The following is a 19,191-nucleotide window of genomic DNA, read 5'->3' as shown; positions in this document are numbered from 1 at the left end:
TTCACTTCCATAGGCATGGCCATCAAGATTTGTATCCAGAAGGTGTTAGGTTCGAACGTCGGGCGGCACACCGGTTACTTTGAAGTTAAGATAAATTCCGGGATAGCACCTCGGTTAGGTTCTATCGAATGGATTCCGGGGTTAAAGTGGCCGGAGCGTAAAACTGACTACTCATCTCCATCTATTGCTAAGGTTAATTAGGCGTGGAGGTATAACTCAATCACCATACGCATTCATGGCATGGTGCTTAACTGTTTAAGCACAGAGAAAACTTTGCCTTTATCTTGCTCACGCATTATGTCGAATATAAGAGTGAATGGTGTGGAGGGCCTTCGTGTCCTAAATTTGAGTTTCTGTCCCGGAGATGGTAGGAAGCAGCAGAAAAAACTATGAAAAATTGTCACTAAGAAATATATACTGAATTGGAGCAATGGATTGGCTGTGATACAGACTCCTGCCGGTAAGAACCTGAACATAAATGCTGAGGAATATATACTCTTGAAACCCGTTACCTAACAGCGGACAGTGAAAACGTAGCGAGTACTACAGCAATAAGCGTGAATTAGCGAAAGGGATAAAATGACTTGTACTTAGGGTTTAGGGGAGTTCAATAACTCCAACTGCCATTCCAAACCTCGTCTATAATCACTCATGCACGTGAGTACTTGTGCAGCTACTGAAGAACTTCCCAGCATTTTGTGCAACCCGAAGGTTCATTAGCGTGTTCACAAGAGCCACCCATTGGTCCCTATCCTGAGCCAGAATAATCCAATCCATACCATCCCATCCTATCTCTCTAAGATCCATTTTAACATTGTCCACTCAGCTACGCCCTTTGGTCTACTTAGTACTTTCCTTCCTTCTGGTTTTCCCACAAATATCCTATATGCACTCCTCGTCTCTCCCATTCTTGTTACATGCCGTGCCCATCTTAGCCTCCTTGACTCGATCAGTTTCATTTTATTTGGCGAACAGTACAAGTTAAGGAGCTCCTCATTATGTAGTTTTCTACTACCCCCTGTCTCTTCATCCTTCTTCGTTTCAATATTCTCCTCAACACCCTGTTCTCAAACGCCCTCAGTCTGTTCCTCCCTTAATGTCAGAGACCAAATTTCACACCCATACAGAACCGTGGTCAAAATTATAGTTTTGTATATTCTAATTTCTATGTTTTTAGACAGCAGACGAGAAGACAAAAGGTTCTGGACTGAATGGTAGCAAGCATTACCCGAGTTCAGTCTCCTCTTAATTTCCTCCTGAATCGGGTTTTGATTTGTTATCGTCTTTCCCAAATATCTGAACTGCGCCATATTTTCAAAACATCTGTTACCTGCCTTTTTTTCATGACTTTGCCTTGCATTTTGGTGACGAGACAGCAACATATACTTAGTTTTCTTTGTGTTTACTTCTAGAGCAATCTTCTTACTGGCGTCAATTAAAGTTTGTGTGTTTCTCTTTAGGGTATCTATATTATCACCCAGTAGATTCACATCATCAGCACAGACCAACAGCTGATGTGTCCCATTTAATTTCAGTCCCATCTGGTTTTCCTGGACCATCCTAATGGCATATTCTAAAGCAAAGTATAGACCATTCTACGTATGTATAGGGCAGGTTTGCTCAGGACAGTGGCGGAAGAAATCTCAAATTTAATTTTTCTAGTAATTTAAATGTTGAATATGTTATTTGATGTCCCTGTAATAATTTTATAATAAAAATAAATGAATTATAGTGTCCCGAGTTTAAAATGCAGTTTTACTTTGACCTATGACCTCAACACTTGTGAAATTTCGGATTCCCAGTCACATTAAGTGAACATCCATTAACCTCGTTTACACTTTAAATTTTCGAAACTCTAATTTCGGACGCAATGTGGTACTGCTCGGTTGACGCGAATAGTAACTCTGAAATAATCCCTGGTGGCTGCTTAGGAGGGGCAAGAGCCCTCACTGTTGTAAGTCCCTGCTTAGAAACGGCGAATCGACTTATGAGATAGACGGCAGCCAGCGAGGATCAGAGTAGTGGAACACGTAAACTGAGGGAGCCAAGGGGTTGGAAGCCGTTACCGGGCGGCAACCGGTCAAACAAATCAGACTGAGAAGACTTAGTGCATGCTGTAGTGAACCGTGGAGTATGTGGATAGGGCTACAGTTACTTGCAGTCACGGATCTGCAAGAGTTCAATAAATCCGATTATCAATCCAAACCCCGTCTATGGTCACTCGAACGCGTGAAAATATTAATAATATTTCAGATATTTAATACTACGTTATTTGATATACCTCCCCTGATTTTTCTTAAATAAAAACAACAGAATTATGAAGAGTTCTATCTTCTGGAATATGTGGTCCTTTGAAAGTCAACCGGCATTTCGGAAGAACTTTTCGTCTTCGTCTTCGCGCTCTAAGAATAAGCCAATGAAATATTCCTTCAAAATTTCAGTTGAATTACAACGGACTACAACCCTTTTTATTCAAGATGACAACTCTTCATAACCACCACTAAGAGAACCTCAGACCTTAAACAGAATTATAGCTATAATATGGGCTAAAATATGGTAAAGTGGGTCTGAGCGTTGCGCTTCAAGAAAGTAGCCCTTTTACGTCCCATTTTATAATGAACTGGACTGAGACTCACTTCTCGGAAATGCGTGATGTCTAAGTCCCAGATAAGACTCTACTGAGAAGCCCTTGTATTAGCATTGCCTACAATGACATGCGCAACGTCAGTCTTCAGTCTCTGACGTCATATCCTGTACCTCCCTTATCACCCTCTGGGATGAGTCCATCGATAGATATTCGTATCCATCTCAGTATGAATAATTTCTGCTTCTCATTTCTACGTAGCGAAGGGACAATTTCAAACCGAGTGACTTCCGTTTCACAACCAACCACAAGCGCCGTTCTTGTAGTTTGGAGATGGGCATTTCTGATTCATATTCAACAGACAATGCCGCGGAGCTCGGAACGGAATTATAATGGAAATGATATTCGGATATAACGCATTAATGTAGGCCACGACAAGTACACTCCAATTCCTACAGACCAAACCAAATAAATGGGCTCACTGCATATACTGTTACGGCTTCCTTTAAGATATTGTATCTAGAACGGGGGAATGCAGGGCAAATTGGAGAACTTAATTTTAAGGCGCTAATAAATTACGATTTTTTTTATTTCGTGTGTCCACTTCCACATACGTCTTCTAGACGTGCGGCTTAATTACTTGAGCATAGAGAAATGTTTACCTTTACATTCACATTCTGATGTTCAAATGAACAAGTTACTGAACTACGAGTGAAGTCATCAAAACTAATAATATGAAAAGTAATTAAAAAACGGATTTTACTCACTTTACCCTAAGTACTCGGGTAAAACGTCTATACAATTCTGGCAAAATTAATGCAAATTAATGTAAAACATATGGTTAAAACAATAAGAACTTCTGAGAAGAATTAATCGCCTACTTTCCTCTCACTATAATTTGATTTCTGATACATGTAGGAAGAAAACTTTAGTATGTATGCATAATGAATTCAGGAAAGCAAAACAGTTTGAGAGGATGTAATGTTGGTATTGTTGATAGCAGTGATTTATGAAGTGCACAGTTAAGATGGCCTCTTACAGCATGATATACATACCAAGTTTCATGAATACTAGTTCCGACATTCATGAAATATTTAGGACAATTCGACAGTGTTCAGTGTTGGTATTATTTGTGGAAGGGATTTATGAAGTACACTTTTGAAATGTCTTCTCGCGGTTTGATATACGTAAAAGATTTCATGAAGATTGGTACAGGCCTTCAAACAATATTAACGTTTTGATTAAGCAATCTGACAGGTTGTAATGTTGGCATTACTGATGGACTGAGATTTATGAAGTTGAGGTGGGCGCAGTTATCGTGATACTCATACCAAGTTTCATGACCATCGGTTCAGGCATTCGAAATTTGTTAAGTGGGATTACACAGAGAGCAAGTTGGCCTCATAACCCCACTTTTATTTTGTCAAAATAAGGGAAGTAGGCTAAAAATACGACTCCGCAGCTAATACTGGGAGCACTATATCCAGTCTTCTTTGGTTAGTTCTTCATACACCTCACAGAAATACCTTAGCGTGAAGCCACTCAGAATTTTCTTGGTAGAACGAAGTTCATGGAAGCCCATTTCTAAGATCTATGTCACTTTCTTGAACTATTCTCTCATCAGACACGAAGATCGCCCAGAAAGTAGATACCGCTGTCTAAAAAACTCCGTGGCCTGTAGACCGCAAGCGAACTGTACTTACAGAGCGACCGCCGCTTGTCGGCGAAGTTAGTGCCAACTTTAGCGGATAGAGAGTGTCAGGTGGTCAGCGCAACGGATCCCCACGGCCGTTAATCTCCGTCTTATAGAACGGAGCGACTATTTCCTCAAGAGGCAGAAAATCTTGTAGCTCCGGGAATCGAACCCGGGACCTCTGGATCTGTAGCCAGAAACTCTGACCACTAGACCACAGAGGCGGTCTCTTCTTTCTTAATTAAAATATAAATATGTGCACTGTTTGCAGTGAACAAGTTTGCGGGAATGTGTTTATCGAGTCGTTGTCTAGTAATGAACGCCTATTCTAACTTCACTATTCCGACTTTCTGGCGCCGTGTTTTTGTATAATCGCGTTGATGGATCCTTAACGAATATAAAAGTACTCTCGCCAAGTTCCCAAATATTTATTTCTTTTTTCTAAAACGGCTTTACTGGTCGAATGGATTTCATTGTTGCTCTGTATTAGGCAAAAATTGGTTTGCTCTAAAGGTAACGCAGTTGAGCTCAATCTTATAAGAGCAGTTATGTGCAATTTCTTCGCTCCGATTTTTATAGTAAATTAAATGTTTTATATTAAATTATATAAATTTAATACAAAGGTATTTTTTGGGTGAAATAGTCCTCACCCTTACTTACTAATCTTATACCGAAAGCTGTTTTACGTTTAATTTACGTTTAATAAGATTTCCGTTTTCACTCTAGAATATTCTGCTGATTTGTCTTTTTTAAAATATAGAATTACGACTTTCTGGGAACTGTAGTGAAGCTACGACCTTTACATAGTGATCTTCACCGTCACATGACCTTGCAACTTTCCCACAGGCTTCTAATGTCGCGGAGATTATGGGGTGCATTCGGAAGACTGCGTTCTTTCTTTAGAATAGAATTTAAACACTACTTTGCACAGGAAGCGTTACATAAATGTAAGAGTTCCCGCCTGTGAGTAAATTACGTGGGTATGAAGTATTTCTTACATTCAGCCTATTTAACGACGCTGCCACTAACACAAATATTGTTTCGCCGAACAAACTGATGATACAGAATATACAGAACGGACAATATATATATATATATATATAACAGGAGAGTTATCATAAGATCATAAATTATCTTTTCCATATATCTCATCCGCCGTTTCGGAGATATAAATGAAGTTCTTTTTCTAGGTAATTGTTTAATGGCTCTCACAGTTTCGAGACTACATAGTGTCGATGTGAAAGTAAATGCAAAGTTCTCACTGTACTTGAGTAATTTAGCACCACACCGTGAAGGCGTATGGGGGAGCGGAGTAGTAGAGCCACATATTTGATCTCGTCACTATTTGGAGGTGAGTGGTCAGATTCACGCACCTACCGCTTTAACCCCAGGGAAAGAGCACCCAAAACCTATTGAATAAGAGGCTAGGTAGGCCCCAGAGCCGGTCTGAACGCTGTGGAAAAGAGGCACATGTCTTGCCACTGTCGGGGATCGAACCCTGGCCGTCTAGCCTCTAGCTCGTAGCTTTACCGACTGAGCTCTCTCAGCTTCCGTCATTTATGGGATGATTAGTGAATGTGCTGCAGCCTTCGGAATGAGAATTGGCAGGGGTAACGGAAGCACCCGGAGAGAACCCACCACGGTACCATTTAGTCCACCACAAATCCCATGCAAACTGACCTGGCTGTGAACCCGACCGCCGGGGTTGGTAGCCGACAACAAACCGCCTGAACTCTGTTCAAAATTCGACGTGAGATATTTTCAATAATTTGCATAATGTAATTCCCGTATTTGAGCAAGTTCAGTGAAGTTCGAAGAACGCCGTTAGTAATGTACCGTGTTATGGAATATTTCTTTTCCAAAAATTTGTTTTCTTTAGAGAGAACAGGTTTATGAGTCAGGATACCTCAGTCGGTACAGCAACAGTCTATTGGCTCGACGACCGGGGTTTGATTCCCGGGTGTCCAGACCGGCTCTGAGACCCAGCCAGCCTTTTATCCAATGGATACTGGCTCTCTATCCCCGGGAGTAATACAGCCGGATCGTGAAGCTGACCACTCACCTCTATCTAGTGCCGAGGTCAAGATTTGTGGAGCTGTACTTCAACTCCCTTATATGCCTTTACAGCATATGGAAAAGTAAAGCTACCCCTGTGAGAGGCCGTGAAGGCTCATAGGATTGTCAGACGTCGAGGCTCCCACATTTCCAAGATATTCGGCTCACAGATGGCGTTGAGGTTGTCAGCCTTACGCGCCAGCCACCCTTTATCCCCAGGAAGATTCCTGGAACTCATTTCTGTTAGAGACTGCGTCGACCCCAGGGCCATAATGCGGCTAGAAGGATTTGGTGGGTCGAAAAAACTAATTACTACATCGGGACTTTAACCCGCGACCTTCCGACCTGTAGCATAGTGCACCAACCAACTACGTTACCGCGGCCTTAATTACCGTATTTACGCATGTATAGGCCGCACATTTTTTGCCAAAAATTCAAGAGGAAAACTGGGGTGCGGCTTATATTCGAAATATTCGAAATCACACTTCATTCAAAAAAAAATTATATTCATAATTAGTAATACAGAGTGTTCTACTCCTGAAATAATATTCCATGAAAATTATTTTCTCTATAATTTCTGTCTGAAAACTGTGCTGCGGCTTATACACGCACGCGGTTATACATACGTAAATACCGTAATTAAGCATAAGGACAGCTTTACCTTTTTATCTTACTCGTAGTCGGGTTTACAAGAGCAGGTACTCGACGCGATGACTGGATTGCATTCGATCAGAGTGTCGTCGGCTGTCTAAAAACGTATAAATTAGAATATACAAAACTATAATTTATCCTGTGGCTCTGTATGGGTGTGGAACTTGGTCTCTGACATTAAGAGAGGAACATAGAGTTAGGGTGTTTGAGAACAGGGTGCTGAGGAGAATATTTGGACCGAAGAGAGATGAAGTGACAGGGGTTGGAGAAAACTGCATAATGAGGAGCTTCATAACTTGTACTCTTCTCCAAGTATCATTAGTACGATCAAGTCAAGGAGGATTAGATGGGCAGGACATATAGCACGAATGGAGGAAACTAGGAATCAAATAGAATGTTGGTGGGAAAGCCAGAAGTAAAGAGACATCTAAGAAAACCAAGACCTAGGTGGTTGAATAATATTAAAATGTATCTTGGAGAAATAGAATGGTGTGGTATGGACTGAATTGATCTAGCTCAGGATAAGAACAAGTGTAGGGCTCTTGTGAACACTTCGGGTTCTATGAAATATTGGGAAATTCTCGAGTAGCTGCACAAACGACAGCTTCTCATGAAGAGCTCATCTCTGTGATGATAGTTAGATAGGGAAGAGTGGTAGGTTTTAAGGAACCTGGTCATCATTTTTCGGGAAGGGGGGGGTTCAATAAAGGTACAGGATTTCTTAACCGGCTGAATAATTACCAATTTTCAAACCACCGTACTTATTCCCCTTGTGTTGATGACTGGTCTTTCATAAATTCGATTCCACCCACACATTGACATGCGTTCTACTCTTCGGTCTTTGAATTCTGTGAATGTGTGGAGTTTTCTCTCTCTTTCGGAAGTATACGCTACCTCCATCGCCAAAGTATAACTTGAAGATTGAGGCAGAATATTCCTTGGAAATATCAGTAAACTGCCCATTTCCATATATTGCAATTACTCAAGTGTAGACAATTGACATCCACAATGAACCACTGTAGAGTCTAAAATCATGAATTGGTTTCTTCGCTAAAATTGAAATAAACGAGTGGAGCAGAGTTTTTTTGAAAATCTTATAGTGGCTCAGCATTTTAAGAAATTATATTAGGTCCGGGTACTCTTCTGTTCCGTTTCCTTACTGTCAAGGTTCAGGTCTCTGTAGAACCGGGGCGAGCCAAAATCTTAACTTTTCCTGTAATTGCTATAGTACCTGAAGGGACTGAGGAAAAACACTAAAAACTTCAGCGAGAGTATCGCTATCCCGGTCAATATTCGAACCGAGCAGCTCCAGAATACGATTCAAGAGCCTTCGTGGCTTTATCAGGACACTGTCACATGTATGTGTGTCTATAGACGGGGTTTTGGATTGGATATCGGATTTATTGACCACTTACAGGGCGTAACTACAAATAATACAAATAACTATAGTACTGTCGCTGTTTCCACACGTCACAAAATCCGTTAAGTATTTTCCAGGCGACAGTCTTCGCTAGTAGTTGCCTGATAACGGCTTCTAATAGTTTCTATTCCTCTTCTTCAGGGCTCAAGTCCTCTCTGAACGGGGATTCCCTTACAACTGAAGTATTCTTCAAAGTTAAAGTTATGATACGACCGACGGTCAATAGGAGGGTCTCTCTTGGAATGAAGCACCCATCAGGGATTTAAAACCGGATTTTTATTACTGTCATATAGTTGCAGGTTTGTTGATATGGGGCGCTCTCTGAGGAGAGGACGGGTCTGGTTTGCTAGAGTAACAGTCAGTAGTAATAAGTGTGTTGTCATTAAGTACAATTTACATTTTACATGTTATTAACTGTATGTATATACAACATATACAAGGCCTCTGTCAGTTCAGGCTCAGTACAGCAGATCATGACTCTGAATTCTAGTGGCCATTTTTCTCTATGAGATTTAAGACAATTTTTGTAATGGTCACTATTTTAGTAACCACAGCACCAGCAGACTCTGTCATAATCTGCTGTATTACCGTTACTGCCATTGTCAACATTTTGTCCAGAGACGATCCTGTTTACATTTGGGGCCCGAACTGACTGACCTGTTGTCTGCTGTTTCATGTTGGGGTAAGCCCGTAGGGACCTGCCACTGCGACCTCATGTGTCTGAGGCTGCTGTTGTTCCTCTCTCTTGCCTCGGAGCGCCGCCGCGAAAGACACGCCTCCAGTGGTGAGGTCTAAAGAGAAACCCCTTCCCGTTGTAGTCCTGGGTGTCCTCTGCGACTTTTTTCTTGCATCTCCTCCTTCGCGTGTCTGCAGCCACGATAATTTGCGGGATGGCGTTTTTCTCCTACCGCCAACCGACACTTGCAGCAAGTTGGGGAGGAAGATGTATTCCCTTTCTTGGGGTGAATTATTCTTGCTTCAGTTGTCCTACTTATAACCCGTTTGCACGCACCCAGTAGAAAACACTGTTTCTAACAGTACTTCTTTCTTTGCTTGCGTATCCGAGCCGTTACCTAGAAACGGCTCTACACTCTACAACACTATTCCGGGATTTTCCGGGAGTGACGGAGGAAAACCAAGAAAAACTTCAGTTAGGACATCTTGTGTCCCGGCCGACTTTCGAACGGAGAATATTCTGAATGCGAGTAAATGGACGCTACCAAAAGTGCAGCCCATACTAATAATTATAAACGTGATACATGTACGGACAATAAGACATTTCTATATTCAGCAAACACCAACGTTGTCGGTGATTCATGCAAAATTAGGGGCAGGGTTATGTTGCTACTCACCCATAAACAAAACCACAGCGGAGAGCACCAGCATGATTTTCACGTTGTGTCAGTCCGTCTGAAGAGGCCTTCAGCTGTTTTCTCACTCACTGGAACATAAAACTGTCTAAAAAGATAACAGAATACACAGGCCTACTACATCCACAGTAACAAAGAAACGAGACTTTTCCAATTATGAAATACGAGTTTCGAAACGACTCTTGAACTGTTTCGCCAGACGTGCGAACAAAAGAGAATCGCGAAGCGAAGCATAGACAACCCCAGCTGTGCTTAGTGAACTGGCCACCAGGAGCGGTCGTGTACCTTGCGCCCGGCAAGATACTTGAAACCAGCTCAGAGATCGCAGTGTTTACTGTACTGGTCTGCTGTTATGTATCATACTTCAACCAATGGAAGACAGTCACGTATGTTACGTCATAATCGTATTATAGCCTTAGTTATTTCTCATAATATAACTGGTCATTGATTAACCCTAGTAAAGGCAAAGGTTAAGTTGCTCTTGTGCTTAATCAAGTACCACGACAAGAAGATCCATGGTAAAATTGAGGTACGTCTCCGCACATCCTTAACCTATGCACTGGATGGAAGTGAGTGATAAGTTACTCGATCATTCACTCACGGAGCTGAGCCCTTCTTGGGAAGCCGCCATTTGTGCAAGTACCCAAGAATTTCCCAGCATTTTATGGAACCCGAGAGTTCATTACCTTGTTCACAAGAGCCAACCACTGGTCCCTATCCTCAGCCAGATCAATCAAATCCATACAACCCCATCCTATCTCTCGAAGTTCCATTTTAATATTGTCCACCCACCTATGTCTTGGTCTTCCCAGTGGTTTCTTTCCTTCTGGCTTTCCCACTAGTATCCTATATGCATTCTTCTTCTCCCATTCGTGCCACATGCCCTGCCCATCTCATCCTCCTTGACTTTATCATTCTCATTATACTTGGAGAAGAGTACAAATTATAAGTTACACAATCATGAAGCTCTTTCCATGGGGTAACAGCCCCAGGTACCCATTGGAGAGGGGGCTGGGTGGACCCGAGAGCCGCTCTGGACGACGTGGAGAAGAAAAAATTCTTGTCCCTGTCGGGACTGGAACTCTGACCCCTCAAACTCTAATTATATGAGATAAAATTTCGATTTTAATGTGATTTTATGTGCCTCTGTGCAGTAGCCCCTCGTTGGTGGTGAGGGTGTTTGAGTATGCCAAGGACCCTGAGAGCTATACCAGCGGTAGCGTAGCTACTGGCAGGGCCTCCCTTGCTGGACAGGTCAAAGGGTAGGCATCAGACGAAGAGAGACACCGAAAACTGATGCCGGAAGCAGCGTCATCAGCGGCGACTTGAAGCACAGAGAAAATGATGCTCGAGATGGTTGAAGTTCGTATAGCAACAGGCGTGACCAGAGTGGTTTGAACGGCTGTTGTACTGCGATGTGGAAAGCAAATGGAAAAACTACCGCATTATCACTATTCCTGGATAGTCTCTTTCCAAAAACAGAAGATCGCATTAAGTGGAGAAACTGTTTTGGAAGAGGCTGTGGACCTGTCATCTGACAGATTACTGATGAATGAATGTGCAGTAGAGAAAATATATTGCCACTGCCTGGAATCGAACTCCGATTTCAAGTCATCTAAACCGTAATCTAATCACCGTACAGAAATTCAGATTTTGTTTTAAATTTTTATACCTTCTCTCTCTCGCTCGCTCTCTCCCTCCCAGATGAAGTGGGCCCCATCCCATCCGATCTCGCTAAGGTTCATTTTAATATTGTCCACCCACCTACGCCTTGGTCTTCCCAGTGGTCTCTTTCCTTCTGGCTTCCCCACCAATATCCTATATGCATTCCTCTTTGCCCCATTCGTGCTACATTCCCTGCCCACCTCATCCTCCTTGATCTGATCATTCTAATTATACTTGGAGAAGAGTACAAGTTATGAAGCTCCTCATTATGCAGTTTTCCACCTTCCCTTCTTCTCTTAACCGGTGGTTATGAAGACGTCTATCTTGTGGTATACAGTGCCGTGTAGTCTGTTGAAATTCAATCGGCGTTTCGGAGGTAAATTCTTATTTTTCGATGCGACATGTTCCTCTGAAACGTCGATTGACTTTTAACAGATTATACGGCGTTATGACCTAGAATATAGAAGTTTAAAAAATATGTAGTGTGCTCTAACAAAAGTTAAGTGCTTATTTTGGAAACTAGAACGAAAAGTCGCCGCAAAATAAAATCTTCTAAAATTAATGTTTATTTTATTTGTCACACTGTTATATTCTGCACAGCTCTTTTTATGGCTGGGAAGGAATTGAACCTGACTGCCAATCAAATATGACAACTGATTAACCCATGGTTACTCAAACTCTGAGTTATGACCCCCATTGTAGGTGGCAGTTGGGTACCAAGTTGTCAGTAATCAAGACAAATATGGTTCTATCCACTCAGGTTTTGACAAGTCAGTAAGACTTAACATGAATGTTAAGTACAGGAACATTTTATAGCTTACTGTAGGTGTAGACAGGCTGTAAAGCTATATAGGTTCCTCCTGTCACCGTACAGCCTGATAGGGACCTGCAACAGTGTGCAGAACTGCACTTTTCGTGACTGTACAGGAACATTTTATAGCTTACTGTAGGTGTGGAGAGGCTGTAAAGCTATTTAGGTTCCTGCTGTCACCCTACAGCCTGATGGAGACCTGCAGCAGTGTGCAGAACTGCACTTTTCGTGACTGTACAGGAACACTTTACAGCTTACTGTAGGTGTAGAGAGGCTGTAAAGCTATTTAGGTTCCTGCTGTCACAGTACAGCCTGATAGGGACCTGCAACAGTGTACAGCTGCACTTTTCGTGACTGTACAGGAACATTTTATAGCTTACTGTAGGTGTAGAGAGGCTGTAAAGCTATATAGGTTCTTCCTGCCACCGTACAGCCTGATAGGGACCTGCAGCAGTGTGTAGAACTACATTTTTTCATAATCTGCAGAGTTGAGCGGTGAGTGGTCCCTTACGTTTATATGATATTGAGGGGAGGAGTTGAGCCCAAATTGCGTTAACAGCGAAAGTCTCTTAATTTTGCCCACATATTATGTAGGCGTATGTATTTATAATTATCACACTAGACCCCAGTACTTCCTTGCACATAACTAACCGAGTCGTCTTCATTAGTGAGACACAGTATTTTTTCTGTGTGGAAGGAACTGAATTTTAAATATTATTCAGAAGAATTGTGTAGCTGTCATGCAAGTGCCCAGATATAATTTCAACAGAATTAAATAAAATGCTTTGGAAGCTTCGAAAATATTTTCCAAATGGCGCATGTCACATTTAATAAGAAAAAGACTAAAATCCCGGGGTCTTTTATACAGTAGCTCACATAACTACTACATGAAGTGAACTAACGCGTTCTGTCATCGAACCCCAGACTAGAGAGATGATCTCTGACGTTGGACAGCTTCAGTGTACGAAATTGACGTAAAGTTCACCCACTCTACGAAGCTGGTAACGTCATACCTCGTGTGGGCAACCTCACGGAAGAAAAATTCCTGTGTAAATAGGCTCTGTGTTTGATTATTCTACCTGCTTTTAGTATCGGAATTGTGTTGGAAATAAAATCTATATTCAGGGACATTTCTTTTGAGGAGTCAAGGTCATCGCCCCTTCTGTATTTGTAAAAGACTTGCGTTTTCGCGGGGTCTTAGAAATATACAATTACAATTTGTGAAGGAACACAGACTGACAGACATAGCAATGCCGTCAGATCTGTAACGTGATGGAATAAACTTGACCGAATGTAGCTACTTCTTATGATGACGTAACGGTCTACATTAAGGGCCGCGCCATAGCTCAAGCGGTTAGTCGCTAGCTTCCCACCGCGACAGCCTGGGTTCGATCCCGGGACTGTACAAGTGGGATTTGTGGTGGACAAAGTGGCACTGGGGCAGGTTTACTCCGAGTACTTCGGTTTCCCCTGCCAATCTTCATTCCACCAATTGCTCCACAATCACCCTCACCTATCATCTGGGACTGGTACAATAGGCCAGAAGTGGCCGCACTACAAGGGACTTAGTCCCACCCCACTAGCAATAAAAGAAATACCAGTCCTAGGCCTCGGATGTCCCGTTATTGTCGTACATGAAAGAATTTACAACCTCCTGTCAGGCTCCATGATCAGGTCAGTGTAAGCTGATATGCAGACATTCCTGAGTTCCTTGCCTTGTTTTGTTTTGTTGGTGACTGTGTCTTTGGGCGGGGAAGGGGACGAAGAATGCGTTGTGGCGTTTAATGGCGCGCTGTTGCAACGAATTACGAACACATTTGTCTTGATATCACCTGAGAATGTGCTGTTTCATGTGGCCATATATATCCGGTTTACCTGCTATTCAAACAGGCCTTAATTTCCTTTGTATATTCTTCTTTGAAACTTTTTTATGAGTCCATTCACTATATGATTACCGACATGCATATTTTGACCTCAGTGTAACCCTACCTGATTCCATGAAGCAATGCCCTTTTTTTGTTGTAATTTATTTACGTTGCTGTCAATATCTAGGCCAGTGGTCCCCAAAATTTTTGACGCGACGCCCTTCATCTATTTTCACTGTACCCTCCTCCCCCCTCTACTTTTTTTATTTAAATAAATGTAGCCCTTTGTATAAGGCTGCGCCATAGCTCAAGTGGTTAGTCGCTGGCTCCCACCGCGGCGGCCCGGGTGTGGTCAAGTGTAATTTGTGGTGGACAAAGTGGCGCTGGTGCGGGTTTTCTCCGAGTACTTCGGTTTCCCCTGCCACTCTTCATTCCACCAAATTCTCCATCATTGTAATCACCCGGGGCAGGTACAATAGACCAATCAGTGGCCGCCGTGCCGAGTGGACCCAGCTGGACTCAACCCCCACTAAGCAAAAAAAAAAAACCTTTATATTCTTATGTATAACATTGTTGTGTGTGATTAACTCGTAATTGGTATTGCGCCCACACTGTAAGTAAAAAAAAAAAAGAAATCTTGAAATGAACAACATACTGCACTGTGCCCTTTTTTCGTGATTAATAGTGCTGACAAATGTCTCTATAAAACTGCTTTAATTTTTTGAATTTCTGAATTAACAGTTCTAACACTTGCTTAGGAAGAGATGATTAAACACAGATAAAAGAATCATTTCAGTTGAAATTGGCATCAAAAACTAAATTTTATCACACCCCATTGCTTTCCCCTTGTACTCACTGATGACACGCGAGAAGGCCCGCTCCTCAGGTTGGGAACCAGTGATCTAAGCTATATACCGTTGAATAATACGAAAGGATTTGGAAGGAAGAGACCGTGTTTTAATCGAGGTTTCATTTGCGTGAAAGTACTGAGCAAAACATAGAAAAATCTCAATCAGTAAAGCTCGTATTTTGGTCGAGATTCGAACCAAGTTCCTTCCGATTATAAGTGAAGAGCATTACCGTTAAACTAGCCAACTCCGTAATGCTTATTTTTTTAATCTAGCCGTCGCTCATCCGGTTAAAATAACCCTTACTTTTTATACAGCCGAAATTATTTTTATGGTATTCACAACAGGCAGTTGAATCTTCACGTCCAGTTTTCTCTAAGATCCGCCTTAATATTATACTCTCATCTATACTTAAGTCTCCCAGATGGTATATTTTATTTCAAAATTTCCGATTAATTCTTTATAAATTTATCGTGTCCATGCATGCTACATATCCCGTTCATCCCATTCTCCCTAATTTGTCTGCCTACTATTATAGACCTCTCTACAGCAGACGGTTCAGCGACTGGCTAATGGCTATACGACCGATGGGTCGGAGTTCGATTCCTGGCAGCGTAAATTTATTCTTTCCATATTGTCCATACCGAATCTACTGGCAACCGGTGGCTCTCTCTCCGGGGTAAAGCGGCAAGAACGTGAAGTTGAATACTCACCTCCAACTAGATCCAAGGTCAATGTGGATCCATACCTCCACCCTCCCGTAAGTCTTCATGCTGTAATGCTTAATTAATTAAGCACAGGGACAATATTGCCTTTACCCCGATAGACCTAATACCTGATAAAGAAGAACAGTTATGAATCTCAACATTACGTAAGATTACGTAATTTATTTCGGCCACTTGCCCACACTACCTGTGTCTTGAGTTCGGTATTCTGAGAATATTCTTGAAAACGTTCAACTCCCGGAGAGCGCTGTAGTTTGGGAGGTCACGTCGGGTAGTCCCGCAGAATTGCATGTTCTGGGGGACATGAGCGGCGAAGAGTAAACAGCTTATCATGTGCCAATATTTTCTGTACAGTAGAAATTCCTGTTCTTATAATGGCGCCAATCTTTGGAAGTATATCCGAGTCAGGTATCTGTCAGTAGAAATCCGCTTATGCAGAAAAGGAGCATAAGTTATTTTATTGGAAGTTGGCTAACATCTTTGTATCAGACATCCATAAGTTGTTCTTGGGTCCTCTTTTCGCTAGTAAATGACAAAATATTTATCTAGGGGCCATTGAAGTGGTTCATTTTTTGTAATAAAATAATTACATAGTGCAGCGCAGAAAAATTTAAATTGATATGGAAATTATATTCAAGACCAGCAAAAATATCTATTATTAACATGTTCTTATATTAATCTACTACACGTTTCGACCCTACTCTTGGGACATCCTAAGGTGGTAAAGTATATTTTTCATTGCGCTTAATTAATTAAACACCACCCTATGAAAAATTATGTGGAAGTGAATGCATAGCTCGAAAATCCTTGATTTCGGGACTGAATGATCAGCCTCACGCCCTGGGCGCTTTACACCCAAGCAAAAGGTGCTACAAAATAAGGTAACGCTATCCCTTTAATAGGCCATGAAGGTCTATAAGGATGTGAGACATCGAGGCTCCCACATTTTCTAGTCGGCTCACAGATGGCGGTGAGGTTGTCAACCTTACGCGCCGGCCGGTGGCCCTTTACCCCCAGAAATATTCCTGGTACTCATTTCTGTTAGACGCTGAGTTGACCCCAGGACCTTAGTGCGACTCGAAGGATCAGGTAAAATTGAAAAATCCAACGATCTCATCGGGAATCAATACCCGCGACCTTCCGGCTTTTAGCAAAATACCTCAACCAACTACGCTACATTGTGTACCCTTGTTCTTAAGTAAGAAGTCATAGTTTAAGAAAACTCTGTATCTGTTTTTTGTTCTATATGCATTTCCACTCCGTTCCACCGATTTCGACCAAATTTTTCATGATAATAGAGGACAGCATTGTCGGACTTTAAATTCATGACAACCCTCTAAAAGTTCTGGAACAGCCCACGAAACATAGTGTGACATGTTGACCCCTACCTCCCCAGCTGCACGTAGCGGTAACGTAGCGCTCGCGCAATACGCGAGTAATCACCCCGCATCCTGCTAGCTATGCAACGCGCAACGCGCGGTGACGTCACGAGCGGAGCCGAAGTGAGCCGAGCGGAGCCGAAGTTAGCCGAGTCCCTGCAACCTTGAAGCTATGCTAAGTGAATCAACAGCGGTGACGTCACCGAGGGATATCGCGGTTGCTAGGCAGCAGTCAACAACTCCGGACAGCGTGGCTAGCAACACGGCACCAGACGACAATTGTCCGATCGAGGCTACATGAGGAGCAGCGAAGGCTATTCACAGTCAGTCCTGTCCTGGAGCTACCTACGAGTCAGTCCTCGAGCTACCTCCGAGTTAGTTCCGAGTTAGCCAGCAAACAGTCAATTGTATTCTGGCATTTGGAGTGTACTAATTGTGATACTGCAGATAGCAGTAATCGTAAATCTGTAATTTGGGTGATTGTAAGTGCGAATGTGAAATAAAATTCGCTATACCAAATACGGCGTGAAGTTATTTGTCGCGATATACGCCAAATACGCGACAATATAAATCAATTTCTTGCTTATTTTCAAAGCATTCTTCTAAGGGTACTGAGGGTTTCCTGCGTTGATGGAACTTAGAGACAACAAGTATAGAAGCCTCGCTTGTGTCATAGTTTTGGATAGTTAATTTTCAGTTTCCTAAAAATAAACAAGCCGGTCACAGGAAGCGACCGGTCTAAGGCATGTACTGTCTTCGCTCGCTCGCTCGCAAACACGGATCGTGGGTTCGAATCCCACACAAGGCATAGATGTTTGGTGTGGGTATGTGTTTATTCTGCGTTTATGTTGTCCTGTGTTTAAGTAGAGGCCTTGCGACGGGCTGATCACCCTCCAAGGAGTCCTAGCGTCTGTAAAATAACATCGTGAAACTGAGAAATCAGCCCTGTGCTCCGAAGTGGGAGGAAGAGGGGTGGATGAAAAATAAAATAAACAGCGATTTCTTTACGCTTGTGCATTACTAAATAAAAATTTAACACTATGACGTTCAAGTGTGCTACAGTTTCTAATCATGCATGTGCTTAACCCCGAGTAAAGCCGGTCAGATCACCTAGGCATTACTAAAGTTAAGAATCCCCCCCCCCCGTGTGAGTTTAACTCACTTTTCAGCAAATGATAGGCCCGCGTACATGCTGTGCTTCCTCACAGATGCACTGAAATTTATGAGTTCGCAACTAAAAGTGGAAAAAAGCCATGTACTATCTTCGCTATGTCCGTCCGTCTGTCTGTATTCAACAACATGAGAAATATGTGACATTTTAGAGAACAACTTGCCTACTTTCCCTTGATATGACACGGACCACATAGAAAACAAAACAAAATAAGGATGATACAAAGACAGGAAGGGGATATCATAAGCCCCTTTTATATATTTCAAAATAAGGAAAATTGGCTAGAAATTGCATAAGCTAGTATATATTGTACTACAATGTAGTATCTAGTACGTTTTCTAAGCAACGACCACGAGAAGGAATATGCGTTGCTTGGCAACGACCGGTATCCGGGCTATCGCTAGGCAGCAGCCTATAACAACAATAGAAGAATTGTTGTTGGCGGTGTTTTCTCTTGGCTCCGTCCCAGGGCTATGTAACGAGGACCTCAGGTCAGCTGAATAGAATTGAGAGAGATTTCAGTTGCGGGATATTCGCCGGACAGGAAGGACTTGAGCGCGGGAAGCTGAAGAATCTCAACTGTTAGAAGCCGTTACCAGGAAAAGACTAATGAAGGCACTGAAGGTTGGAGAAGACTTAGTGTCTGCAGCGGTGACTTGTAAAGTGTGGGGATTAGTGATGGCGCTGTAATTACTTGTAGTTCTGAGCTGTGTGTATAAGTGGTCAACAAATCCAATATCCAATCCGTACCCCGTCTACAGTCACACACATAAATGGTGACAATATCTTTCGTAACTATCCAGCGATTACCAGGTTCTGTTTTCTCGGTGTTAAAGCGATCGGGGCGTGAAGCCTGCCACTCAGCTGCATCTGGTGCTGAGATCAGGAACTGTGAAGCTGTACTAGCACGCTATCATGGAGCCCAGGGACAGCCACGGTTACTACACGGCATAT

The 19,191-nt window shown here is 42.4% G+C and overlaps 2 protein-coding genes across 3 annotated transcripts in view; one reads left to right on the top strand and one right to left on the bottom strand.

Annotated features, from left to right (window-relative positions):
• LOC111865118 (lipase member H) overlaps nucleotides 1-10,073 on the bottom strand; it is a 33,153-nt gene extending 23,080 nt beyond the window's left edge. The window contains exon 1 of the mRNA XM_023852860.2: nucleotides 9,756-10,073. Within this exon, the coding sequence (XP_023708628.1) occupies nucleotides 9,756-9,789 (34 nt within the window). The 5' untranslated portion in view covers nucleotides 9,790-10,073. The remainder of the gene's footprint in view (nucleotides 1-9,755) is intronic.
• Nucleotides 1-19,191, top strand: part of LOC111865127 (GTP-binding protein Di-Ras1) — a 333,795-nt gene that overhangs the window by 295,426 nt on the left and 19,178 nt on the right. The window lies entirely within an intron of this gene.

Source organism: Cryptotermes secundus, unplaced genomic scaffold (genome assembly GCF_002891405.2).
Source record: "Cryptotermes secundus unplaced genomic scaffold, Csec_1.0 scaffold719, whole genome shotgun sequence".
NCBI classification, from domain to species: domain Eukaryota; kingdom Metazoa; phylum Arthropoda; class Insecta; order Blattodea; family Kalotermitidae; genus Cryptotermes; species Cryptotermes secundus.
Note: the sequence above shows the minus strand (reverse complement) of the source record. Positions and strands in the feature narration are given on the sequence as shown.